Source organism: Pygocentrus nattereri, chromosome 18, assembly GCF_015220715.1.
Source record: "Pygocentrus nattereri isolate fPygNat1 chromosome 18, fPygNat1.pri, whole genome shotgun sequence".
NCBI classification, from domain to species: domain Eukaryota; kingdom Metazoa; phylum Chordata; class Actinopteri; order Characiformes; family Serrasalmidae; genus Pygocentrus; species Pygocentrus nattereri.
In genome coordinates this window covers 23,218,832-23,237,368 of record NC_051228.1, presented here as the reverse complement: position 1 = coordinate 23,237,368, position 18,537 = coordinate 23,218,832, and the positions used below count along the sequence as shown (strand labels likewise).

The following is an 18,537-nucleotide window of genomic DNA, read 5'->3' as shown; positions in this document are numbered from 1 at the left end:
ACAATCACATCTCCCCTTGTTAAAAGCATATGATGCCCTAAATGTAACTAAAGTCCAGCAGTGAGGTTGCTGAGCTTGACCCTCCTCTACCATCACTGCAGAGTGGCAGGGTCACCTACAGAGCACCGTTAGTAGCCTGACAATTAAGTAATATTAATGTTCTGGTTTATTTGAGCGTTGTCCCATTTTTTTTTTTTAGGAGAAAATTTTCAAGCTCTACCTGTTGTAACTCTGAATGGGATTGGACCAAAGTCACAGGCTTAACCTACAAAATGTTTACAGGTTTACTAGAAGTGGAACAGTATAACAATTCATGTCAGCAACCGAAATTACAGTTCAGTATTTCTGATGTATTGTTAAACCAATGTACACTGAAAATGATCCAAAAGCACTATCACACAAATACTTTCAACTACGACATGAATGACAAACATCTTGTATTTTTATAGCATCAAAAAAGCAATAAATATGAAGTTATGACCAGTGCTACTACTGTTTACAGCTGCGTAAACATGCATTCATTTGCCAAATCTTGATCACAAATACGGATAATTAGACAAGAACAGCATTATCCTGCTAACCTAAATGCCATCTTCTTCAACAAATGAGCGTCTACCATGTGGTCAGGTAAATGCTGGCCAATCTGTGAGCTTGCTGATGGATCGCTGAAGACACCGGAGAGATGATTTCCGGACCTCGACTCCAGAGACACCTTTGAAATAAAGATACTTTGCTGAAGTAGAAACACAAACCAAGTTAACAAATGAATTGGTCATTCCCGCTCACTCAACTTTTAAATTAAATCAACAGCTGAAATTCTGAAGTTCTCAGTCTGGAGCTCCAGAAACTACCCCAATTATACTTCTAGAACATCATGTGCACTACAGCAGCAACCTCAGGATGCTCCATCACAGCTGAAGGCCATGTTCAAAACCCACATCTTAAAATACAAACAGAACACCTGAAATGTTACATAATCTACCTCAGACGGGTGCTCCTGTGGTTCCGACTCCATGTCGAGAACAGAAAGCTCCAATTCAATGTCCCGGTCTGGTTCACTCTCCGCGCAATCTCGAACATGTAAATCTATACCTCGTTTAGCTGCAGTGCTGAAAGAGCTGCGTCTGCGATCATTGAAACATGCAGATACAGAAAATAGTTAGCTCTAAAATTAACACTCACTACATAACACGTCTTGTGCCTGGTGTTCTCAGCCTATAAATACTCATTGATGAGATCAGGTGAGAGAATCAGGTGTTCTCCCACTCAGAATCTGCCCTATGAGTAAATCATCATTGACACCAAACATGCTAATCTAAATCAGATTAAGGGAAATAGAACTGAAAAAGAGGAAAATATGACTAATGAAAATGAAAAAAGCTGCAAGAAATGATCATATACTGCAAAAACGATTAACAGAGAGATAAAGGCCAGAACCCGTAATAGAACCCTCTTACTGTGGAATTCAGCAGCAGTCAACAGCAAAACCAGGGGATTTTTCTCCTGGCATTTCTCTTTTTCAGTTCCACAAAGAATTATACACTTTCTTTCTGTAATTATACAGTTTCTAACACTAAGGCAGACACAAAATCAAACAAATGGATGGCACAAACTTGCATTTAACCTGTCAAATTTAAGAACAAAATGATATAGTATACAGTCATCTTTAATTAAGCCATGTAACTTAACTGAAATTCATCCAGTAGGAATGAACAGAATTACAAGTGTCATATTAATGACCGTAGCATCTGCAGACACCACGTCTTGCATCTTTTAAATGCTGTGCCAAGCATTCTACAAAACAGGGCCATCCTCAAAATGATGACAACAACTTTACTTACAAAGCACTTCAAAATGCTTTACATATAGGTGACAATGTTTTACAGCAATAGACAAGAAAACAGATAAAAAATACCAGATATGTAAATTTTAAGTGAACGCCAGGTTAAAGAGGTACTGGTGAACTGAGCTTGACTGTGCAATAAAAGGTGGAATTGAGGTCTACAATAACAAAGCTGGCTCTATGTTTTCTGTATTTTACACAAGGGGTTTGCAGAAGGCCAATCTCTTCAGATCTAAGATCACATGTTCAAACATTGACATTCTGTGAGGTACCCAGGTGCTGTGTAATTTGGAGCCCTAAAAACTGGGGACAGAGTTTTACAATATATTCTAAAAGGTACAGGTAAACAGTTCTTTCAAAACAGGAGTGATGTGATCTTTTCTTCTTGCATTTATCCACTACACAGAAAAGAAATGTCTTTATATAGCTTCACACATTTTTTTGGATGACATTCCCAGAGCGATTGTATTGAATGTACAATCTGAAGATTTAAAGCATACATATGTGTGTGTGTGTGTATATATATATATATATATACACACACACACACACACACACACACACACACACACACACACACACACAATAACACACGGCAACAGCCTCAATTTAAGCTGCACACAAAGAGTAATCAAATTTGTTACCTTTCTAAGAAACTGCAGCGGCTGGAGTCGAAACCACACGGACCCCACCGGCAGTCGCCCTGCTCAGTGTGACAGCTATAGTCTACAAGCGGGTTAGAAAATGCACAGCAAATGATACATCAACAATGAAAACTTCATGCAACACTTAAAAGTAATACAAGTTAGCTGTTAATGGAAGAGAAAGAGAGAGAGGCAAATAAATAAACGAATAAACACAAATCAAAGCTACACCATATTCCCTTTAGCCCAAAAGCGGCAGAGGAGCTCTAAGTTTGTTTTCAGTTTTGCTAAAAACATTTAAACATTCAGGCTGCTATTATCATATTGAGCCATGCTACAAACTCAGTCATTTTTTAAAGATAACAGTAGGTCATACCATGAGTATTAAAAACTTCACAATACAACTTGAGGCAAGTGCAATACAGGTATGCGGTTTGCAGTGCCTAAACTGGTGGGGAACACATTTGCATTGTTTGATGGCTACACTCGTCTCAGAGCTCAAGCACAAAACGAAAGAAGTCTATTTGGTCCATTTGTGATAAAGGGAAACTTGCGTGAATTAACATTTTCAAAAAAACCTGTGATGAGGACTAGGCAAATCCCACCTGCAACAACACATCAATAAAATATATCCCTAAAAAATGTAAAGAGTAACTTCTGCTCTGTAAGGTCACAGTTTTACAGTGCCAGAGTGATTAACACAGTATATTCTATTCATTGGTTAATTTGCAACTGGATCCTGGCTTGTTTGAGGTGTGTAAACACAGAAAACAAATATTTCAGAGATGTGGCTGAAGCGAACCTCTGAAATTGATAGGTGTGGTGCTGGTTCTGCCCTGTGCAGCAGTGGCCTGGACGGGTTCTGTGGTGTGGTAGTCTGTGCGAGAGGCACGAGAAATGGCGCCCCACTTGGAGATAATGGGTCCTTCTCCAAAGGGGATGATGGGATCCTCATCTTTCACTCTCCTGTAAGGCTCCAAAATGTGCAGCAAGTGCTTTCCAGTGCCCTCCACATCCTGCTGAGACATTAGCACAGAGATCAGAGGTCAGTGAGAAGGCTGGAGGGTTTCTTTTCTGCTGCAAGTTCATCCATTCTTGGCATCAATTTCTGAGCTGCAGTGTGTTTACGTTTCTAGTGTTTATAACGCTCATAGTCCTCATGTTGGTTGAACTGCAGTCGAAACACAGCCAGTGTGTTTAGTGATTAAACGTGTAGAACTGGATAGAAAACTGCAGACCCATAGATTGTTGAGCACAAATTATGTTGCAGTGGATGCTGGGGATTATAGAGCAACTCATTGTGAAACCAGCCAATATTCATGGAAAAAACAAAATAATTGCGTTGGCCGGATAGTATTGCACCATGGGTCTGATGTTTATCACATGGGACGTAGAGTAGCAACTGTTCCGTTTAAGGTGAAATGTAAAATTAGAGTAAGAAACTGCTGAACAGGAAGCCAATGTCTGCCTTGTGGAGAATACACAGGCCACAGCAGTTACTTTTCCAGCTACAGTGTAACAAAAAAAAAAAAAAATATATATATATATATATATATACACAAATGCAAAATTTGTTAACATTTCTTTTTTTAATTCTGCATTGAAAATGTATCGTAATGCAAAAACAGTTATTGTATCATGAAATGTGTAAAGCACACATGTACCTATAATATTAATATAAAGCTTAACTTCCACGTTGAGCCAAAACAAACCTGTCCAACTTTGTGGCTCAAAAAAGGAAACATTTCAAATGGGGTGCGAAGTGCGAGCGAGAGAGAGACGGTACGAAAGGGTAACGTAAAAGCATATTTCTAAAGGCAACTCCTTGAGGGTTGTGCCAAGTCGTAAGCACCTTTGTGGGGGCTCCACATGATTGTATGGCATTTTGTGACGTTTCATGACTGCTGGAAAGCGATTCTTGCACAGTTCTAATTTTCGCAAACAAATAAAATAACCTATACGTTTTAGTGCTTAGTACTAGTGAATAATAGACTTCACATCTTACATTTAAGAGAACGCTTAATAGGTTAAAAGTGCCAAAGCTCCTCAAAATATAACAATAACTCCATACAATATCTGCAGTTGTTATTTCTACGCAATTCCGTCACTGAAGCCCAGCGGACGCAATCTGCAAATATGCCGAGGCCTTTAAATGCGACTGTGGGGCAGAACCAAGTAAAACAATGAACAAGATCTGGAGTGACTTACAGCATGTTGGGAACAGGAATGGGTGGAGCCAAGAGGCTCCAAGTCAAACGGGCTGACAGTGCCACACGACCAAGGCGAGTAACGGGCCACCTCTCCGCCCCCACATTTACAGCTCACACAAACCCCACTGTCCACATGCTAGAGACAGAGAATAAGAAAGAGAAACACAGTGAGATATTGTGAATAGGAGATTTCATGCTTCTCTCTCACTCTCACACCCACTAAAATGCAACAGGCTGACATGAAAAGAATAGCGTTGAAGAGTGAGTCAGCCAGCACGGGTCTCTGGTGCCAAATCTTCCTCTGTGAGCGCTCTCTCTCCCTCACATACACACACTTACTGCAGAATTGCTACTTGCTCAGATTTATCAGTTGCTGAGCAACAGCTCCACTTTAAATAGCTTAACACTACAGGAGGAGGATGCTTTGGTGTTAGATTTGACAAAATAATGCTTTCTAAAAGGCCAGTTCAACACTGCACCCATATGAAGCATTACCAACACACACACCCACACCCACAGTAGGCTTACCTCTGAGCAGTGATCCACAGTAAAAACAGGCGAAGGTTGTGCTCTGGTGTGGTTGCTGTGCTGATGTGGCCACTGCTCCTGTTTGAGTCTGTAGAAATCCTCACAGCCGAGCGGATTGCGCCCATACGAATCCTGCACCACATACAGCAAGCCTTACTCCCACATAAACCACTTCAGACAACTGCAAACCTTCCATTTCCAAAGAGCTCAAGGTCTGTTGTGAAAATAGGCAAGCTACCCAACAGACTTACAGAATTTAATTGGCAATTCTTTACATTCTAGTTGGTTAGTGTTTTTTTTTTTTTTTTTAATAGACAGATTCTATAAGCTAAAGTTTCAACATTCAAAGACTGTGCTAAACTCAGAGACCACCCTTCATTTATTTAACTCTGTCAAAACATTACGTATTAAGTTTTAATTTTTATTACTTTTTTTAACTAGTCATTTTTATTTATTGTACTTAGCTTTTTTAACTGGAAATTAAACATCTGTACTTTTGCACAGTACAGAAAATCATATTTACTATATTAGGCCAAACTGACTTTCTCACCATCACATCACTTTTACACTTTTTAGGTGGTAGTATTACTGCAGGAAGCTACCGGTAGTCCCACTAATAATTAGACTTAATTATTATATCACCAATAAAACAACAGTATAGTTTATTACTACTGACTAATCAAGTCAATTACTAGGGGCCCTACCCTGTGCAGTGCAGCCCTCCTCTCTGCAGTGCTGCAGTACGGGCTGTCTAACGAGTTGAACCGTTCCCGGAGTGGTGGCTGGTAGATGGACGCATGCAGGACCTCCAGAGGAAGAGAGTTACTCCTGCCATCCTGCCTTTGGTATAGCTGCGGCCTCCAAACCCGCCGGCTGTCATAGACAGGTGCGTAGACCCCGTGTCCATGGGGGTGGGTGTGGTGGACTGGTGTGTAAGCAGGTTGAGGGAAGTGCGCAGGGCCTAAACGGTCCCGGGATGGAAGGGAAGGGGGTGGCTCGAGGTAGGGCGGAGCCAGAGGGGGCGGGGCAGAAGAGTCAAAGGCAGGAGTGGAGCGGGAAAAGCGTGCCATGGAGGGTTTGTGTGGATTGACCATGGATGGGTAGTAATTACCTAGGGATGGAAGGAGAAAAAAAATACAATTAAGAAAGAACCTACTTCTTTTAGAAAGAGAATAATTTTCCACTCTAGGACAAATGCTCTGTGCCGCAGTAACAGTCTGGGTCCAAATCAGGTATGCTAAAGTAGGGAAAACTAATAAATAGTACTCTACTGTGCTGCGACCTTCCAAAAGTAGAATATCTGGCCACTCATTTACTCTTTTGATCTTAAATTAACAAGAGTAATCCAGCAACAACTGAAAGTTCATCTTAAATCACAAATAAAATAGTGCTCTGAAAATGTTCTTATGATACACTTAGGATTGAAAACTGTTGGAATTACACCACAGCAAGCAAAACAGCTTCTATTGTTTTGTCACTGTACTTACAATAAAAAGGCAAATCCACTTAACGGTAAAAGCAGACACAGAAAAGCCACCCCTTTGTTGTGGAGACATTAAACCATAGTAGGCGCAATAACCAGTGAGAAAAAAAATAAATAAATTGTGCACCCCTTTGATACAAAACTATGTGATTGATTTTATCAATGAAATATGGCTTTCAATTTTAGGCGTACAGATCTCTCCATTCAAAAAGACAGGAGCCTGCTCTTATATGACTGGAAATGACTGCCAGGGGCAGTTCTAATTTTACCGCTGACTTTGTAAAAACCAAAACCATGCCATGTCATGACAGCACAAGGATGCGCATATGTGCACTGGTGTGTGTTTTGGGGCAGACAGGCACTCACCGGAGGGCGAGCAGGGTGACAGTTCATATGGACTGTGCTGGTCAGGAAAGTAGCTGACTTCAGTGTGACCCCTGGGTGGAAAAGTGCTCCGTTTAGGCAGCGTTACTCCACTCTCAGCAGGAGCTGCAGTGGGGTGTGGCCCCAATGCAGCTGCAGTTTGACATGGACTGGATGGAGTCTTTGGAGGAGAAGCCGTTTTCCTAAAAGCAAGATAAACAAATAATTTGAAGAGTATTAAAATATAAAAAAAATGTGGTTCTCAACACTTGTTCTAGAATAGGGTATTCTGTGCCCAACACTTCTGATACAATACAAACTGCTTATACCCTGACATTATCAGCATCACGCGCTTATCCAAAACATTTATTTAAAAAAAAAAAAGCGGAACCATTTATCACTTTTTCAAGTAATGTATTCCTTTTTTTGAATACTTAGTTAAGTAAATTAATACAGCACTCCAGCTGGTTTTCTAATGCATTTAATCTGCAACAATAATCTATCAAACACTGAAAAGTTGCGAACTTGAAGCTTGATTCGCCAGCTTCTTGTTCTAATATTTCCGCTCCATCTGAATTTGTGCTGCAGTCACACTATGGTGCCTACTGCTACATTTCCTTCGGGATTAATAAAGTATCCATTCATCCAAGCTGACTTTAGCCTTATAATAATAATAACAATAACAATAATAGTAACAATAACAACAATAATAATAATAAATAAACAAACCTTGAGACATTTTACAAGAAATTAACATTATTTCCTGACAGAAAAGTGGCTACAGCTGAACTTAAAGCTATTGGGCACTTCTCCAAAGTTAAAGATCCAACACAGACATTGATACTGCACATCTAAAGAAAACCATCTGATTATCTTTAACAGAAAGCTGAGCTCCAACTGAAAAACTTCACTCAAGAGGAAGCAGCCTTGAACAGCCTTCACACATTAAACCTCTCAGAAGAGCACATTTATGTGCCATTCTGAAACTCATGAGCTTCCACTTTTTTCCACCTGTCCATTTGCAATTTAAACCAAAAAAGCTTTCGATTCGACTGAATCACACCAGATGACTCCCATCTCAGATATACAACAGACAAACCCAGGTTCTGATAAGTGAATTAGAGGGCAATTTAGAGTGACTGAGGACTCTCAGTACACTCTGAATGTTGATCACGCCCACAACGCAGTGTGCCTGGTGTTCTCAGACTATAAAATACTCATTGATGAGATCAGGTGAGAGAATCTCCCACTCAGAATCTGCCCTATGAGTAAATCATCATTGACACGACACACACACACAATGACCATATGACAGCCATTTAATGAACCATCATTCACTTAACAGTATTCAATCTAATACAGATCTCAGTTATGATGGAATCACCCACAGCTCTGTCCATTTCTAAATGCAACATCTAATTCCTAACTGTTTATCGCTAACATTTCTATAGCTTCCGGCAAACAATCTGAAATACGAATGCGTAGATCAAACTAGAAACATTTTATACATATATCTACAATCAAAGTGATTTTGTAGTAATTAAAATTTTCTGACAAACAGTGAATCAATAAAACGGATCTGAGGTTTACCTTTTTATTTTTCATATTACTGGTTCCAAAAAGCAGCTGAACATAAGTTAAATGCTCTATTTTATATTTTTAAATTCTTAAACCTAATCACTTTGATTAACCAGACTCTTGGTAATTTGGCTTTGTTTGCTGTTATACGGATCTACAAATTCAAATAAGTTGTGAAAAGTTATCACTGAATTATTATAAAAGTGACCATGGAAGATTGTCTCACAGGTCTTGGCTGGGAGTGGGATGCCCACTGGCCCCATTGGGAAGAGCTAGCAGCCCCTCCTCTTGTTCATGCTCTCCTCCTCTAGGGATAAGACGAGTAGGGGATGAATCCTCTGAACCCAGACCCTCCTGCTCACGGTTCTGCGGACCTCCCAGCACTGCATCCACAGTGTGGAGGGGAGACTTTATGGAGCCCGACTTGGGCACAACTGTCTGAGGCAGAGGAGATGGCCTCATCCCTCCACTGACCTTCTTATTCCTCATTCTGTATCTGAGAGACAGAGATAGAGAGAAAAAGACAGAAGGGGAGAAAAAGAATTGAGAAAGAAAAAGAGTAAAAGAAAGCATATGGAAGAAAAAGCAAAAACGAGAACAATAGAAAGAAAGAACGAAACAGAACAAGCTTTAAAGAAAAATAGAACAAAAAATAGGAAAGACAGAAATAAAGAAAAAATGTGCAAGAGAGAAGAGTCAGCCCCCAATTAATAAAATTAAATTGAGCAAATGAAAAGGAGAAAAAGATGAGAGAATGAGAAAGACAAGGAAGAAGAAAAGAAAAAGCAAAAACTGAACAACAGAGAGCAGAACAAAACAGTGAGAAAAAGGAAAAGAAAGCAAGAGTTAGAGAATGAGAGAAAGAGCAAAATGAAATATGAAAAAGAAAAAAAATGAAGGAAAAAAGATGAAAGATTTAAAAAAGAAAGAAAACAAGAAAAATAAAATGGCGAGACAAAAAGTATAAAATCGAACAATATGACCGGGAAAGAAATGACAAAGGGTTAAAAGAAAAAGAAGAAACAAAAAGGGAGAGAGAGGGAATAATGAAGGAAAGGCAGCGAGATGAGCTAAGGCAGAGTGCGCTGTATTGTGTGTTGTGCTGTGGGTGTGTGCGAGTGGGTGAGTATGAATAAAAATGAGGAACAGAAAACACACACTTCCCTCTCCTTCTGTACATCATACAGACCCTTGGCACTCATGAGCATATATACACACACACACACACACACACACACTCACGTCACAATACATAAAAGCGTTTCACTCAGTTCACTTCTCTTCAGTGGTTTTGTGAGTGTGTGTATGTATAACTAATAACAGAATAAACAGAACAAACATTACCAAGTAGTTATTTTATGTATGTCAATGTTTCCAAATCTCTCGTTTAGAAAACCAGGTATGGTGGAGTGTACTGGAGGTGGAACTGAACAACTATACTATGGCTGGGGAAATCAGGGAGAAATCTGGCACCAACCCTGTGTTCTAATCAGTTCATAAGAGATTAAGTAGAGATTAATTTTTTTTTATTTTTAATGACATTTGTTACTTGTCACTGATCATGGTTGTTCATGCTCATTCATGGTTGTATAAATATGGCATTTTTACTGGTAAACATTTGTGGAAGATTTTCTTTTTTTATGTTCACATGCTTACTCACCTCTTCAGTTTACTGTAAGAGCATGTACAGTTATTGCATGTCCTTGTCCAGTTTGTCCTCTATATGTATGCGTTTGTGTTTACTCACTTCTCTAGCTCATCCTGGGTGTGGGCGAAGGTGCAGTTGGCTCCGCGTGGGCAGCTCCCCTGCTGACGGAGGTCTCTGCACATGCTGGTCTTATACTTGCTGTTGGGTTGAGCCTAGGATACACACGTACAATCACAATTTGCGCTTTAGGAAAAACACAAGCACACAGAATAAGCATTTCAGTTAAATTTAAATAAACATTTAAATAAAAATTCAGATCAAACTTTTTAGGAATTATTTGAAAAATTTAAATGGAGACTGATTTAACCAAAATGTACAAGAATCAGGTTACAGGCTACTGCAAACCAGACACATCAGGAGACAATGACCTGAGATCCCGAAGCCTCTTACAATTATTATACTAGACTGAAACCAGAGAAAGGTGTTAATTCTTATTCAGTTATTTAAGACAAATACATTTTTATTGTCCAGTGTCATTGTCTGTATAGGCCAAAGAATTACAAAGTATGAATGTTAACAGAGTTATTTATCTTTTTACAGTCTTTATCTTTATAAAATAGGCTGTAGAGAGATGAGTGTCCTACCTCAATACATCAATGTTTTTTCTCGTCACTTGACTGCGCAGCATGTTTCGATATTTAATGAAATCACCATATTAGAAATTGTCTAGACAGAGATGCCTGTAAGGCAGCAGTGCTCCGATACTGACTCCGCAATACTACGAAGATTAATGATAATGCAGCACTACCTGAAAGGTTTCGTGGCTCTTTTTGCTGAAGTTTTGGATGAATTCGACCAGACCGTGGACCACGACCTTGACCGCCAACATCACACTCTCCAGTTCCTCCCAGGAGGGTGCAGCTGCATCTGCAACACACACAAAATGTCTCTGAGCTGTCCTTGTGCTCCTGTTGTGCTCTGTGTGTGAGAGTCGGGACTGCAAGATACTCAAACAAAAACAGTACTGCAATTATACTGCTCATATTGCAATACTGTGATTAGTCAGGATTATTTGTTGAAGGGCTCATTTAAATGGCATTATTCTACAATGAGTATTGCAAAAAATAGTATCACAATAATGATAAAAAAACAATATATTGTGCAGTCCTAGTGCATGTTCCTGTGCAGACTTGCCTGGGTTATGGTCAATACCAGCCAGCAGTTCTAATGGAACTCGTAAACTGTTGAGATTAGCTGGGTCGCCTGTTCTCTGCAAAACTATGGTGAGTTCTTGGACACTTTTTGCAAATGATTCTGGGGACTGGAGCTGGTAGTAGCATGTGAGAAAAGAAGAGATGGGACTTGATTTACATGTAAACACTGTTAGAACCAAGAAACGCAGCATGTAACTTGGTTATTGCTGCACTCATAACAAAAACCTCATGACCAAAACTTAATTTCAGATATTAAGAAAAAACTAAGCTTCAGGGCACTGTTATGACAGCAACAATACAATAGCTGGTGTTCTCAGACTATAAAACTCATTGATGAGATCAAATGAGAGAATCAGTTGTTCTCCCACTCAGAATCTGCCCTAAGAGTAATCATCATTGACACCAACTACGCATACACACTAAAACGTAGAGGGAATGTGGAGGATGTAGGAGATAAAAGATGAAAGTTTTTAAGGCCAAAAGGAGGACGTAATAAATTGCCATTGCAGCAAACAAAGCCACATAACCGACTTGTGAATAAAGCAAACTTCAAAGTAGGCTTAATGAACCTCGACTAGTTAAATGAGTCATCAGCCACCACTAAATACACAGCTGAGTAATCTGTAAATGGCTGTCTCTAAATAGTGTAGGAGTGTTTAAGGATAAAGGAGTTTGTTTGAAGGGGCAGGCGGTACCTTGTCAATGATTGACTGCATGTGGGACTTGTGGACAAGGTCACCATACAGTAGAGATGACCACTGCTCTGGAGAGATGCGTAGACCCGCCTCCATGGCAATGTGGACAATCTGAGCATCATGTTCCCGCCGCAGAGCCTCATATGTCCGGAACTCCTCTTTCAGCTGCATCAGAGAGGAGTCTTCATCACGCTTTGTCACCTGAGGAGGAGGGGAAAGGAGAGAACTGAATTTACCCAGATATAAAGAAACCAGCCCAAAATCACATTAACAACTCTAAAGTTTACTTCTTTAGTACTAAACTGGTGCTAGGATGCTAATGCAGCTAAGAAAAAGAAAACATTTATATTTCTCCTAAATAGAGGATGTGTTAACTTCTCGATTAAAAAAAAATAAAAAATCTACACTCAATGCTACACTGGATGTGCGGCATGTCCTTGTACCGGAACCTGCAAACAAGTGAACCGTTTCCTTGATGCACTCAGTATAAGCACTGGCACCACTTCCTGTCTTCTCAAATTTTCAAAACTTGAAACAGGGACTAAAGCTGGGTGTGCATTGCATAACTTAAAATCTTAACAGATTTCTAAAACAAAGAAAATCACAAACTTCACATCAGTTTGTCACAGAGTTTGTCTTTTTGTCATGAGGGCACTCGCACTAGACAACAGGGCAAAAAGTGAATAAACTGCCACACCTCCTCAGAGATCATGACACAGCTAAACTTACTGAGGCAGACCTGTTTGTGCTTTTACATGTAGCAAAAGCAAAACCTGGGGATTAATCTGGGGTTGAGAAGCACGTTGCACAGTTACGATGGATTCACACATTCAAGTGGACAATGCAAAATGCTTTATGCTCAGTAGTCACCATTTCCCCGCAGACTGTAGGGAGCCATCTTCCGGTGACCGTCAAAAACTCCATGACCCCTCTTTCAATTGGTACGTATGCGATTGGTTCCTAGGCACCTCACAGTTGTAAAAATATGGCGCTCTGAAATCGGATTAATCTTTTTACCTCACCCTGTATTTCACTACTAACTGGGAGATGAGAAGAAACTAAAGAGAGTGACCTGAAGTCTGGACCCAAACATTATACATAATAGGAGCTGTGTGTCAAACAGGCAGATTAGAGCTGCTCTGTCCTGGCACTTTGCTGTTCATTTGGTGTGCGTGCACAACTCTTTGCTCTTCTAGCTCTTACTGTTTGAATAATTTGTTTAGAAAATCTCTGACCTTCTTACACTACAGGACTTGTGAACACCGAGTTGTAAATATCAAAAACATCCGTTTAAAATATCACACTAGTCCAGAATAAATCTTTATACAAATCAGATTTGGATAACTTTGGGAGTTCTTGATGATTCAGTGCTATGAGTGCAGTGTGCCTGGTGTTCTCAGACTACAAAAACTCATTGATGAGATCAGGTGAGAGAATCAGGTGTTCACCCACTCAGAATCTGCCCTAAGAGTAATCATCATTGACACCAAGCATGTGCACCTGCACTTCCTCAACGCTGACATTTAAACAACAATCATTTTCTTAAATAAATCATTTTCCTAAATAAATGGAAATCTGTGGCATACATGGCCTGTGTACTTTCAGGAAATGTTCTCGACAAGGAACAGTCCATTTGAGGAACTAGCTCACCGACAGCTTCTCGCACATACTTGTATTAGCATTCCAATGTCAGCAGCAAATATACTACTGCACAGGAAGTGGAGTTCCAAAAAAACACGTCAAAGGGCTGAAATGAACAGTCATTATGAAACTATAATGCAAAATACTGTTCGTGGCTTTCAATGTTATGCTAGCACCAAGCTAACGATGACATTTACGTTTTATAGCAGCTCTTGAGACTAGACACGAAGCTTGTAACAGACATAGAAAACTTCGCTTAGTTTTCTGCCCAACCAGTTTTAGTGAGGAGAGAACACGGTCCAATTAGCCCACTGAAAGGGTGTTAACTTTAACAAAGCACATGTTGAATTAACAACTAAACTACTATTCGTGTATGTGATGCATGACCTCGCACTGCTGTTTTACACTGTCCGGTCTTCCAGACACGGCTATAGGTAAAACGGCTGCTGCGGAGGTGAAAGTATGAAGGTTGGGTGAGTAGAAGCATTTATTAAAGTGGGGAGGAACTCTATGCTGGATGTGACAGCACTGAGCAGCAAATCCTAACAATCAGCAGACTCACATGGTTTATGTAAAAGGGAAATGTCCAAATGACAGCAAATTCACATTTCACCATTTTTAAGACAGCAGCCACAATGGCAAATGTCTATGCTAACGGACAAGGAGAATGCAGTTTTGTTTACTAAACTTTAAAATAAAAAGATCTTGTTCCTGTAACATACAAAGCAGGCTCAAACGTAAACAGTCCATACAGTGACCTGTCGAGCAAAGGATTAACCCATTCACGTCCTACTGCTAATTGTAATATGATGGGAGCTTTCCAAGAATTTGCTCTGACTGGAGCAAAGTTTTCTCATTGCGTATAGTAACACAATGAATGAACATCTAACAGTAACCATTTGTTTGTGTTTCGCAATTTCCATACTTCACAACCAAATGTGGATATCTTTAGTTTAATCAGAAGTTCCATGGGACCACAGAACTAAATTTAACAATACATTTAAAGATAAAACTCAAGTTAAACCTGTCGTGTTGACTTAGAAAATTTTCTTCAGATTTGCACTCAGGCAAATCTCAGATAGAGATTTCATACAAGGATAAGGACATTACTGGGTCAAACCTGCCTCTCCATGCCTCTGATCCAGTGGTCAAGCAGGCCTGTAACGAATACTGCTGGTAGGATGCAAATATAGAGCACTGGTGCATCCTGGGATAAGGGGAGCATCCCTGTCCTGCCAAGCATGCCACACTTACAGGCGTGCAATTAACACTTGCTTTCTAACTGCCCCCAACATGTGTGCTTACATAACACAGATCGAGTGACTTGGTCTTGTCGATTTCAGAGTTATTCTGTCATATCACCTCAAGCTTATCTTGACAATGTATGTTCAAAGCTGCATTTCATAGCTACTCCAGCAGCATGATTAATACACGTGATTAAGGCATTATTAACACCACCTCCAGTGAGTAATGCAACCCTCGATTTATACCCAATATACCGAAGTCATACCAATAAAGCTAAAAGCATCTCACTGCTAAACTGTCCACCTTAGCATGTAATCAGGGGATTAAACAAAAGTGATGAATGGTGCTTGCTATAGCTGTGTTAGCTTTAAACAAGGCTCACTACTGCTGAAAGGACAGTGGGTACCTTTCCACCTGTGTGTATGCACAAACACAAGTTTAAATCTAACCAGCATGTTTACTCTCCAAATGTAATTAGAAGGTAAAGTATGCTGTTAAACCAAAAAAGTTAAAATGTCTAACAATAAATAAAGATCAGCAACCACTAACTGGCAAGAACAAGGTGTAATGTGAGCTAAAGACTATTAGCTTTAAAAATGTCCCTAATTCTTATTTTTACATGACCATTTCCATGGCCTCTTCATACCTTAGAATTAAACAGGCCAGTTTACGGTGCTTTTAAATGGCTCATAAGCTACATTTTACATACATGTATTTGACAGACAATTCATTTTAGATTACCCTTTTCCAACCTTTCATTACCTCTTCAAATTAAATTGGATGTTTGTTACTGTGCCTGTGCGATGCACTGAGAGACTGATGAAAATAAGCGAGTTCTGTTCTGATTGGTTGCTCTGTATTGTGCCACATTCAAAAAGCAGTCCAGGCAGAGACACTGCTTACAACTTTAGCATGAATGGGCAGAGCTGAACTACTGTGACATGAATGGGCAGACATGTAACATGTAAGCTTTGTTCTGTTTGGGTGCTATCGTACAAAAAGCACTACAGGCAGAAACTCAATTTCAGCATCAATAGGTGGTGTTGCATATTTAATTTATCATTAGCAAGTTTCCTTTAATAATCAGTCCAGTCCTGTACATGGTGCTTAACACACCTGATTCAACTCATTAGAATATTATCAAGCCTTTAAAGACCTAAACCAGCTGAATAAGAAAAGATGAGAAAAACATCACAGGCTTGTGGTTATAAAGGCCTTACTGGAACAAGACATTTAACTGACATATCACTTGGTTGATAAAACAGGCCAACATTAAGGTTCTATGGTCTGTACTGGTGGAAATCCCAAAAAGGAAAGCTATTCTGAGGGTTATTTTCATCAACTACACAATGTTGCTTGCTATGGGAACTTTTTAAACAGGACATACAAAGTTTCTGCATAACAGTGCTTGAGATGTAAAAAGTCATTCACAGTGGTCTGATGTAAAACTTGCTGACTTAGATTGCTTTACAGTGGTGATAATCCGAGCCAGGAGTTTCACATTTTATTAACTATACAAAATAACTAGTGGACCTACATGTGTCTGAGTTTTTGTTTACAACTAATTTAATTATGTAGAATTTTGGAAAACAATTAAGCTCCCCTTAAAGAGCACAGCTGAGTTTTTAAAGTCACAGGACATTTAGTATACAGGATATGGTCAGTATTATTTTTATTATCTGTTATTGTCAGTTTCTGCCATATTCTTAAAAACAAAATGGATAACAATCACAGAAAAGCATTGACTTACAACATCTGCATGAATAGGTTTCATTTTGTCCATATTAACAGCATTATTACCTCCTTAAAACTAGTTTTAAATACAATTTTAACAAACCTTAAAGCAGGAGGCGCGGTACAGGAGTTGGACGACATGGCCGATGCTGGTCTTAGACGCCTGAGGGAAGCGAGCTTCCAACTTCTGGACCACGAACAGGACCAGAACCTTCCGTGAGAGAGCAGAGCCATCCTCAAGAGCTAGCAGTACGAGCTTCAGTGCATCTTCCTGCATCGCTGAAACATGAACACACACACAAACAAAGAGGTTAGAGCTGAGACGAACATGTCAGGTAAAATGTGGGTAACTCGTATGCCTGGTGTTCTCAGACTACAAAAACTCATTTTTGAGATCACGTGAGAGGTGTTCTCCCACTCAGAATCTGCCCTAAGAGTAATCATCATTGACACCAAGCAGTGTTATACAGCTTAACCAAAAAATATTCCAGCCAAGATATCCAAGCCTGGGGCTTCACCACAGGGAGGTCTATGAAGTATGACATCCCTGTTTTACCACACCTGGTTTTTGGTTTAATAGTCTACTGCCAGTATGCAAACGTTATGAAAACATTTTTCATCAGTGGTTCCCAAACCTGGTCCTACGATCGCATTACCAATGTTCAAACAGATGTCACTATTGTTACAGCCCTATAAAAGCACGTCATTCTTTTATTAGAGTATTTAAGGTTACATTAATTAAAGTGTGGAATAAAAAAAATCACAGTGGAGCGATATTTAATCATGATTTGATCATGAAGTTATTGTAAGTACAGTCCTGCCCTGTGCATTCGGTTTCCAAGCATGTGCGGTTAGACTCACCAGGCCCGAGGAACTGGCAGCCTCGTGCCCTCACTGCAGCCCACAGGTTAGCAGAAAGCTGCTGGGGGTTTTGGTGCTGGAGGATAAGCTCGGTTACTGTTCTCTCGCCCAAAGACCGAGCAGCTCGCACCGCCCGCATTCGCCCCTCCTCCTCCACCAGCTGGCAGTTCACCAGCGTTACCAGCTTCCTCTGCATGGGTCTGCTGAGGGTGCTTGGACTCAGAGACATCACACCTTAGAGAGAGAATAAGGAGAACTCTGAGCTACTGTCCATGTTTAAAAGTTGAATGTGCTCACCAGTAGCATTATTAAACATACCTGGTGCATGTTACACAAATACACTAGATTGCCAAGGGTATTCACCCACCCATCCACATCATTGAATTCAGATGTTACACCTGTGCAACAAGTCTAGTCGTGAAATTTCCTCGCTACCTCGGTCAACTGTCAGTGGTATTATAACAAAGTGGATGCGAGTGGGAACGACAGCAACTCAGCCAAGAATTGGTAGGCCATGTAAAACGACAGAGCATGGTCAGCAGATGCTGAGGCACATTGTGCGTAGATGTCACCAACTTTCTGCAGAGTCAGTCGCTACAGACCTCCAAACTTCATGTGGCCTTCAGATTAGCTCATGAACAGCGCATGGAAAGCTTCATGGAGTAAGTTTCCATAGCCGAGCAGCTGCATCCAAGCCATACATCACCAAGCACAATGCAAAGCGCTGAATGCAGTAGCGTAAAGCGCTGCCACTGGACTCTAGAGCAGTAGAGACGTGTTCTCCGGAGTGACAAATCACGCTTCTCCATCTGGCAATCCAACAGACGAGTCTGGGTTTGGTGGATGCCAG

At 40.2% G+C, this 18,537-nt stretch overlaps 1 protein-coding gene across 3 annotated transcripts in view; it reads right to left on the bottom strand.

The window, feature by feature from the left end:
- rc3h2 (ring finger and CCCH-type domains 2) overlaps positions 1-18,537 on the bottom strand; it is a 39,977-nt gene that overhangs the window by 5,487 nt on the left and 15,953 nt on the right. For 2 of the 3 annotated variants that reach the window (XM_017708171.2, XM_017708170.2), the window contains exons 4-18: positions 17,688-17,921; positions 16,930-17,105; positions 12,207-12,407; positions 11,492-11,624; positions 11,106-11,224; positions 10,397-10,509; positions 8,876-9,145; positions 7,075-7,274; positions 5,930-6,336; positions 5,226-5,357; positions 4,696-4,833; positions 3,290-3,506; positions 2,488-2,569; positions 983-1,124; positions 582-712 (exon numbers count right to left, since the gene is read on the bottom strand). In XM_017708171.2, coding sequence (XP_017563660.2) covers positions 582-712; positions 983-1,124; positions 2,488-2,569; positions 3,290-3,506; positions 4,696-4,833; positions 5,226-5,357; positions 5,930-6,336; positions 7,075-7,274; positions 8,876-9,145; positions 10,397-10,509; positions 11,106-11,224; positions 11,492-11,624; positions 12,207-12,407; positions 16,930-17,105; positions 17,688-17,921 — 2,695 coding nt within the window. The remainder of the gene's footprint in view (positions 1-581; positions 713-982; positions 1,125-2,487; positions 2,570-3,289; positions 3,507-4,695; positions 4,834-5,225; positions 5,358-5,929; positions 6,337-7,074; positions 7,275-8,875; positions 9,146-10,396; positions 10,510-11,105; positions 11,225-11,491; positions 11,625-12,206; positions 12,408-16,929; positions 17,106-17,687; positions 17,922-18,537) is intronic. The other variant, XM_017708172.2, reaches the window with a different exon arrangement.